Source organism: Diadema antillarum, unplaced genomic scaffold (genome assembly GCF_040938485.1).
Source record: "Diadema antillarum isolate AM-2024a unplaced genomic scaffold, OU_Dant_1.0 scf00000004, whole genome shotgun sequence".
NCBI lineage: Eukaryota > Metazoa > Echinodermata > Echinoidea > Diadematoida > Diadematidae > Diadema > Diadema antillarum.
Window position 1 is genome coordinate 1 of NW_027270893.1, and position 9,678 is coordinate 9,678.

General features: G+C 39.5%; 1 protein-coding gene across 1 annotated transcript; it reads left to right on the forward strand.

Moving 5' to 3' along the window:
• Positions 1-8,568: 8,568 nt before the first annotated feature.
• On the forward strand, positions 8,569-9,414 carry LOC139742788 (carbohydrate sulfotransferase 12-like). Its single transcript, XM_071653339.1, has one exon. It carries the CDS (start codon positions 8,569-8,571, stop codon positions 9,412-9,414), a length of 846 nt encoding a protein of 281 aa, XP_071509440.1.
• Positions 9,415-9,678: the final 264 nt, after the last annotated feature.

Here is a 9,678-nt window from a genome sequence, read left to right on the forward strand (position 1 = left end):
TCACCCTGTACGGGGCCCCAGACAGTAGCCCCAAAGTGCCCCCTACACACACACACACACACACACACACACACACACACACACACACACACACACACACATATATATATATATATATATATATATATATATATATATATATATATATATATATATTGGTTTCATTCAGCCGAAAATGGTCGCGGCTAATTTCTTTTGCAATGGAAGTAGTATCCATCGGATATCAAAATACCAAAGTCAGATATTTTATCCTGCACAGGGTCCCGTACAGTAGCTCCAAAGTGTTTTGCTTTATTCTCTTTATTGTTTGCATCTCTTCTTCTTAAATATGCGCTCCTTCGTCTTCATTTTCGCGACAACGACAACGCGTCCTCCTCATCATCATCAGTTTTGCTGTTCTGGCAAACATTTTCCAGCGTATCGGCTACGTTCGATTTTAGAGCGGCGAGAGCGGAAGACGTGCATAATTGAGTCTGGGAAAGCGTAGGAACAGCGTAGCTAAAGCGGCCAATAGCGTTATCGAAGCAGGAATGAAGCGTCGTAGGAACAGGCCTTGATTTTATACGAGAGTAGAGAACTTAGTGAGAGCGTCGTTAAAGCGGGAAGGTCGTGCTTTGATCAAGAAAGCGGCGCAGCAGCGGGACCATGTCGTCGGTGTCTAGTTTAGACGATATTTCCCGTTCTTGTGCCGCTGTTACTACGGTCAGAAAAAAATTATTTAAACTGTCACTGCTCTCTCCCCGTTTGAGCTACGATTCAAAATAGGTCAATCTTGATGGGGAGATGAGGAAGAAATTTTGAACCAGTTCAAAATTTCTTCCCGATCTGTAAAATTGCCAGATCCAACCCCATCACCCAAACGCTGCTGCTACGATGCTCCCGGTCCCCGTACACTTTTGCCGCTCTCTCCCGATCTGACAGAATGAATAGATCGGGATGCAGATCTTGATAGTGGAATTACATGTGGGGACACTTTAGGAACACTCCGTGGGGCCCCGTACAGCTATATAACTGGTTTCGGTGTTTTTGATACCTCCTTGAGTACTACTTCCATTGCAAAAGAAATTATAGCAATGATTCATTTCACTTAGAATAAAATAATACGGGAGCACTTTCCAGCTACTGGCTGAGGGCCCCTTAACTGGATGGGTTTGTGTTTTACGTATCTCAGCTGTTAATTCCACTGCCAAGGAAAATAGGCATACAAGACTGTTTTCACCTAAAAACAATTAATTCATATGGGGTGGGAATACCTTGGGGCTATACCTGTCAAGGGCCCTGCATCCGGGCCAATATCGCACCTCTTTTAATCGAATTCTTTAATGTTGAATTAAATTTAGCAAAAATTTCGCCTAGATGACATGGTAGTTCAATGTCATATTAATCTCTTCATTCAAATTTATTTTGAAACATTCACATTACCTCTAACCTTATTCTAAATAACACTTTTTCAACTGAAATCCATATATAAGACAAGTACCATTCCACTATCCTTTCATTCATAAATTCATAATGATATAGTCACGTGATTGCATGCTGCGCTCGTTCATTCAAATTGATTTCTGCCCATCTAATTTAACATGTTCTGCAGTCAATTAAACAGATATGTTCATGCTTGGCCTCTTTCCTTATTTTCTTTCGTCGTAGTTATTGTTTTGTAAGCATCATAGCATTTCATGTTTTCGTATTCGTTTAAGAGACTTTGACACCATTTTTTAACGTGCTTTTTGAATCCAAAGAAGTAAGAAGCCACACATTATCTGGCCGTTACGAGCGCTTTATTACGAGCGGTCGGCCAGTTACAAGAAGTCAAGGTTATGATCCTCAAATGTTTTTTTTTAAATAATTCTTTCTATGTCTTCTAGAGATATACGTCTGTATATATTGTGCTGTCATTACTATAAAAAAATGAAGTTAAGCTGCATTACTGGTACACGTATAGGCCTATAATGACATGTATATGAAAGAGAAGGAGCGTTACCAATCTGGTTACAGAACAACCAAATCCAGTTATACTAGATAAGAAATATGACACTTTTACTGCTTTATAACAGTGATTTATAGATGAAACGAAAACACACACAGAAAGACATGTTAAAAAGATCTGAAACAAAGAAATAGCATGATTTGAATTTGAATGAACACGTTTGGAATTTGACTGTCTTTTGCGAAATTTAATGACTGAAATACACTTTTCGGCAAGTCAAGGCGAATTTGAATGAACGTAGGGTACCAGCCAATTTGAATACCCATTTTACGAATAATCGAACCTTCTCTCAAAATTAATGAACCAACAAAAGTGCGAAATTGGCTGGGAAAACCTAACTGGCTTTGATGTTTTGGGTATCTATGATGTAAACTAAGGCCTACTTCGATTGTAAAAGAAAAACAACTATGACTCTTTTCAGCTAAATGATGTCATAATAATTATGTGGGGGAGGGGCACTTTATGGCTACTGTAACCTGGGCCCAGTACAAGATGAAATGACTGGTTTCCGTAATATGGTCATCTTGGTTGTGCACTATACAGAAGTATGCTTCCTTTGCAAATTTCTTGAGTGTTTTGCTACTGTAACCTATGGGACCCCGTATACAGGATAAGATGACTTGCTTTAGTGTTTGTGATATCTCTGTTCAGCAGGCCCTGATATTAACGTTACAAAAGAATTTGTAAGATCATTTTCAGCTGATTCACAGTACATGTATAATGGATGGGACACTGTGGAGCTACTGTCTAGGGCTCTGTGCAGGATGAAATAACTAGCCTTGGTGTGTTGAATATCTCTGATAGGTACTTCTTCCAGTGCAAAAGAAATTACCCGTGTTTGGGGCTATACTGTGCGGGGCCCCATACAGGATAAAATAACTGGCTTTGGTATTTTGGATATCTCTGATGGGTACTACTTCCATTGCAAAAGAAATTAGCCGTGACCCTTTTCAGCTGAATGAAACTAGTGTGTGTGTGTGTGGGTGTGTGTATGTGGAGAGGGGGGGGGGGGCACTTTGGGGCTACTGTCTGGGGCCCCGTTCAGGATAAAATAACTGGCTTTGGTGCTTTGGATATCTCTGATGGGTATACTTCCATTGCAAAAGAAATTAGCCGTGACCCATTTTGGCTGAATGAAACTAATGTGTGTGTGTGTGTGTGTGTGTGTGTGTGTGTGTGTGTGTGTGTGTGTGTGTGTGTGTGTGTGTGTGTGTGTGTGTGTGTGTGTGTTGGGGGTGCACTTCGGGGCTACTGTCTGGGACCCCGTACAGGATAAAATAACTGGCTTTAGTGTTTTGGATATCTCTGATGAGTATGCCTACTACCAATTGCAAAAGAAAGTAGCCATGACCCTTTTCAGCTGAACAAAATCAATGTGTGTGTGGGGGGGGGGGGGGGGGAGGGAGCAATTTGGGGCTACTGACTGGGGCCCCGTGCAGGATAAGATAGCTGGCTGTGGTATTTTGGATATCTCTGATGGGTACTACTTCCATTGCAAAAGAAATTAGCCGTGACTCTTTTCAGCTGAATGAAACTAGTGTGGGTGTGTGTGTCGGGGGGGGGGGGGAGCTCCTTTGGGGCTACTGTCCGGGGCCCCGTACTGGATAACATAGCTGACTTTGGTGTTTTTTATATCTCTGATGGGTATTCCTTCCATTGCAAATGAAATTAGCCGTGACTCTTCTCAGCTGCACGAATGAAATCAATGTTTGTGTGTGTTTGTACGTATGGCCTATGGGGGGTGGGGCACTTTGGGGCTACTGTCTGGGGCCCCCGTACAGGATAAAATAGGTGGTATTGGTGTTTTGAATGTCTCTGATGGGAACTCCTTCCATTGCAAAAGAAATTAGCCCTGACTCTTTTCAACTGAATAAAATCAATGTTTGTGTGTGTTTGTACGTAGGCCTATGGGGGGTGGGGCCCTTTGGGGCTACTGTCTAGGGCCCCGTACAGGATAAAATAGCTGGCATTGGTGTTTTGGATATCTCTGATGGGAACTACTTCCATTGCAAAAGAAATTAGCCGTGACCCTTTTCAGCTGAATAACACCATATTTCTGGGGCCCTTTGGGGCTACTGTCTGGGGCCCCGTACAGGATAAAATAGCTGGCATTGCTGTTTTCATGATAAGTACACCCAAAGGAACAATATCCACCAACTTTTGTCCGTGACCCCCTTCGGCTGAATAAATCCATTTTTCGGGGTCCCTTTTTGTGGTCCCTAGGCTTACGGTACAGGATGTGACTTGCCAGCAATGCATTTTATTGACCCTTGGACACATCCCTATATGATGAGACTATTAAAAAGTGTGACCCTTTTCAGCTGAATAAATCTTCTGGGCCCCCGGTCTAATACCATGGATATCCAGCCAGACAGTCAAATTAATTTCGTTTATCTTTGTTAAGAACCGTGGTTGCTCAACAGAATTTTATAATATGCAGGTCCAAGATTCTGGAACTCCCTTCCTATGGACATTGAATGCTTTTAAAAAGAGATTGAGGATATTTCTTTTGAAGTCTTATAATGCAACCGAATAAATTTAATTCTGTAATGTATTTCGTAAGCTAAGCCATTATCTCTTCTTTTTTCACCGTAGGCTGCGTTCTCTTAAGGCATCGACCATTTTTACTGCGTATAGTATTTTTTTTATTCCATACGTGCCCTCACAGTTACAGTCTGATCCGCTGGAAAGCAGCTCGAACTGTATCACTCTCAAAAACACGTGGCTATTTGTCTCTGTGGGCTTTGCCCCTTGGTGTATGCATTCAAATAATATAGGGATTTTTTTCTCTCTCTCCCTCTCTTCCTCTTCTCCCTATTTTCTGTTCCTTTTTTTACACTTTTACTTTATTTTTTTTTCTATTCCCGACTTTTCCAGTTTTCCGCACCCTTTGTAGTTACCCCTCAGAGGTATCCACATGTTACAAGCATAGTCTTTTGAGTGGGTACCTCCACTTTTTTTTTTCACACAGTGTATGTTTCTTTTTGTACTAAACAGGTAGACATGAACATGTTCCTATCCCTGTCTGGCTATGTATATTATCAACGACTCGCATGTCAAATGTATCATATTCTTTCTTGTAGATTCTGTTGAAAAAAAAATTATAAATTTGAAAAGTGAATAGTTCTTTTGAAGACACCGAGGCCTATCTTTTTTTAACCAGAAACTCGAAATTAGGCAAAGTTAAGTTGTTTTATAATTCGAATCAAATATTTAAAAAAAAGAAGGGAAAATGGGGTAAATGCGAAGAGAGAAGTCGTGTTGTGCTTGGAAGGGACTGTAGAAAGCAGCGCACGACGTCAGGTTGCTTTGTGATGTCATACAAATATCGCTCTGTTCAAAAATGTTGCATTTTACTGAGTGACGGTGCCAAGCAATGCGCAATGTCAGAATTGTTTTATGACGTCACAATTGCTTTACAAGAAATTGATACCTTTCACATGCTGACCGTAGCTGGTACGAGCTGCGCGCAAAGTCAAAATTGCTTTGTGGTGTCACTATTTTTTTTTTTATTTTAGTGCGACGATACGACGCGTTTAGTACGCGATGTCACATTTGCATTGTGACTTAACAATTGTTTGCAAAATTAATACATTTCCCAGAGTAACGGTGCAAAGCTGCACACAATTTCAATATGCTTTGTGACAGCATTTTGCAAATAGTACTCCCCATGGATGTACCTTGTGTATTATCGGAATCTAAGGGTGTCAGACTGGGGGTGCATTCAATATATAATAGCCCTATACTAGAATCTAGAGTTAGAATCTGAGTTTTTCTTGGTTTTTTACAATTATTTTAAAAGTACTCGAATTATCAAACTCTCCGTTTATCGGCAGTTTTATTAGAAGCGATTCATTAACGGCCACCCATTAAAAAATAGAAATAAAAACCAACAAGAGTACTGGTATGCCATGACATTATTCTTTAAAAATTCTTATCATGACGGCAACACTTTTAGTGACTCAGCATGAATAAAAGAAAAAACAAAAAACAAAAACCACTAGATAATGCTCTCGAAAAAGTGAGAATATACTCATTTGGTCTAATTCGTGATTTCAATATCAATGTTTTCTTCTGCTCCAAACTGAATGGAGTGAAGAATCGATATAGGCATGAGCAGGTATGTAAACGTGTGGTAATGGGGGTAGTTGTGGAATAGGAGTCCTTTACTGTGGATATTTAAGCACCTTCAGGCCCAAATGCATACCGTAAAAAGAATCCGAGCGCAAGCCAGGTCTATATGAGGTGTATGTGAGAAGAAGACATATTATTTTATAAGCTATGCTATGGACAATTATGCCGGCTTCAGATAAGAGGAGGTCAAAACGAATGAAAAAAAAAAACACCTAGCATAGACATGTCCTTGTTTGTCCTAAGATCTTAGCATGGTAAAAAAAAATATATATATGTTTTATTGAAATTTTTTTATAAAAGCCATTTTAAACTCTAGGATGAATCCATCCAGCCAATGATTGGGCTAGTTTGTATCAAATTGATCTCAAGAAGAGCTTGGGTTAAGCACCTTACATCTGTTGGTATCTTATTATTCTTCCAAACGTTTTCATCGAATTAAAAGATATATCTGTGTGAACAAGTTACACCTAACTCTTTATTTCTAAGATTAAAAAGGAATATTAATAATGTTTTCCTGTTAGGTTTACCATTCCCATATCAATCATTCTCTATTATAGGCATCTCGGTATCTTGGTCCAGCATCAATGTAAGATACCCGGGTTGATGGCTATGTGCTTGCACGGTATATACATGTGTGTGTGTAGTGTGTCTAGTTGCCTACCTATTAAAACGACGAAACTTTGCATTAGTGTAACTCACAAGCTTCGAACCCTGTCAAAGAAGTTGGGAATATAATTAATTTCTCGTGAATACCACGAATACAGCGTCTGAAACAGTTAAATACGTTGAGATAATATAAATAATATAAATACTCACGGGCCTGTCTGCACTTGACGTTCTTGTACACGTATTTTTTTTAATTTTTTTTTGGGGGGGGGGATACATGAAACTAGCATTGCAGTCGCTTACAAATGTAACATTACCTAAAGCCAAAACACGTACATTATTTTTCTAATGAAGTTCATTTGGCATTTTGAATTTAGTAAATCATATCAATGACGCATAGACAATGCTTCTCAGAAATGTCACACATTGGCTGTATATGGTTTTTGTTTTATTAAAGTATGTAAAGCGTTTTCAAGGAATGCAATGGGGCCTTTATAGACATATCTCATCATACTTTTGTACACACACACACACACACACAAAATGTCTTCTAGAATAACAGCTAAAACCGCCATTTCCTGTCTGTTCTACGATCCCAAATGTTAGAAGGCAGAATAACTCTTTCAGAAAACTGGAAAAACTCAAGATTGGCAAAGTTAAACCAAAGATGTTATATGAAAGCTTTTCATCAGCTGTCTCCCTCTGTACAACAGTAGTTGTAAGATCCCAACTGCTGAACTATATTTCTAACAAACTTGTCGGGAAAAAAGGAACTAGAGGGATTCGAACCTACAAATACGCTTCCATAGACAGCTAATAAAAATCTTTCACTTCACAATGCAATATTCTAATTTGTTTTGACTTTAGAAGTAGAAGGAATGCGAGCAAACAAAAACCAATGACATCGTGATGAATATCGGGAAGAACGAATGATGTTTTTAATGTCCAAAACATGTTTTCTGTGGAAGGCAACATTATGAATCAAGGTTATTCTCTACACAGATAAGACCTCGAGGTTAAGGCAGATCTATGGTGCTCGAACCCTGCACAGAGAGGTCACACATACTCCTGAAAAGGTAATAACTATTAATTTTCGTTCTTTTAGAAAAAAAGTTGTATGAACAGAAAGAGATTAGGCTGGCTGCTATTTATTTGTGTCATCTGAAAGAAATCAAAGTTGGCTACATTAAAAAAAATAATAATAATGGCAACATCGTTCCGCAGTATATTCACAGTTGTCTCTTAGAAAAGTCTCAACAACCATTAAAATATTTTCACGCTGCTATTTCCATTTTTCATGTTTCCCATTCGTGTACGTCATGTGCTAACGACAAACAGAGCGAAAGAGGGAGACTTTATTTCTTTTCCTTTGTTATTTGGCTACAAAGGGAAAAGGACCCCCGACAGAAAGATTAAATGAACAGACTCGTATCTGTACAATACCTATATACACGAATAGCACGCTGCCATATCAGACATGAAAAGAAAACTGCTCTCAAACTTGGGCTAGAAGCCAATAGCCTGTGTTATCCGGTACTACCTCCGTATATTGAAAGCCTTCCTAAACAAATTTTAAAATGACTCTCTTCGAATATGCCTCTGTTAAGGTTTATTTGTTCTTTTTATTATTAAAGTAAATTGCGAGGGTCATCATAACATTCTTGCAGGTTTCATCATTTGCACACCTGCAGTATACTTGTTTCATGAGATGGGGTTTCTACAATGATACATGTACATCTGGTCGATTCAAGGACACTGGTTTACAGCTCCTCCTTCACGATGATAAAAATCCTTTTTGTTTCTATCCTCCAAAATATCTCGTGAAGGAAACCTCACCACCAATGAGTATAAGAGACAGGCAGGTGGCTCGCCAAGAGACATTGCGGCGTGAATGTTTGCGGAACAACATCACTTCCTCCCCGCGTCATGCAGAGGCTTGTGGCCTTTTCAGGGTTCTCCCGAATCAGCGGACACTGCTTCTCCTCTTCCCCAAGTGTGGCGGGACGAACTGGGGCAGACTCCTCCTCAGCGTCAACGGCTTTATACCTGAGGACGCCAAACTGGCCGCGAGGGAATCCAACACACTGTTAAAGAAAAAATTTAAGTACCTGGGAAATGTAAACCAGAGTGCAAGGAAATTCTACGCTGCCAACTTTACGAAGGTTATCTTCGTTCGTAATCCATTCACTCATATCTTGGCTGCATTTCGAGATCGACTAGAGGCCTATCCCAATAGAAATCTTGGCCAACGTCGTCATCATAATAAGAAAATATACATGAAATATGGAAATCACTCTAAAGCGGAAATGCCTGGCCCGTCGGTAAAAAGTGAAATGTATAATGTCACCTTCAAAGAATTCATCGACTACTACCTGGCTAAGAATCATGACATTCACTGGCAGGACGTGTACAAGCTCTGCAACCCTTGCCTTGGTTACGACTACATTGGCAAACTGGAGACGTATACCGAAGATGTCATAGAGGCACTAAAGCTCATGGGTGTGGATTCTAGATTCCACCCATACAAGTCACTTGACGTTTCGAATAGCAGCGATGACACCATCATGAAAACTTACTATAACACGCTTTCTGATGAGCAGTTTGAAAAAGTCAGACAAAGGCTTTCCACCGATATGGCGTACTTTGACTACAAAATACCAGACAACATACGGCGGGATCATGATTGAGGCGGCTATCATATTTGTAATAGTTGCATTGTAATAGTTGCATTGTACTTAATTTGTTTATATGAAATTGTCATATCATATGTTTTGGCCGGAAATGAAATAAAACTGAAATGAAATGAAATCATATTTTGTCTACGCTTATGTACAGAGCAAAGAGTGTCGAGTGCTTTATTGGAAGCGTTAATTAACGTATCATTTCCATAGTTGCCATCAGATCTTTTTCTTCTTCTAAAAAACAAAACAAAACCAAAAAAAAAAACAACA

What these genes read in the sequence shown, in the direction of transcription:
- LOC139742788 (XM_071653339.1), top strand. Translation starts at nt 8,569, where the DNA reads ATGAGTATAAGAGACAGGCAGGTGGCTCGCCAAGAGACATTGCGGCGT.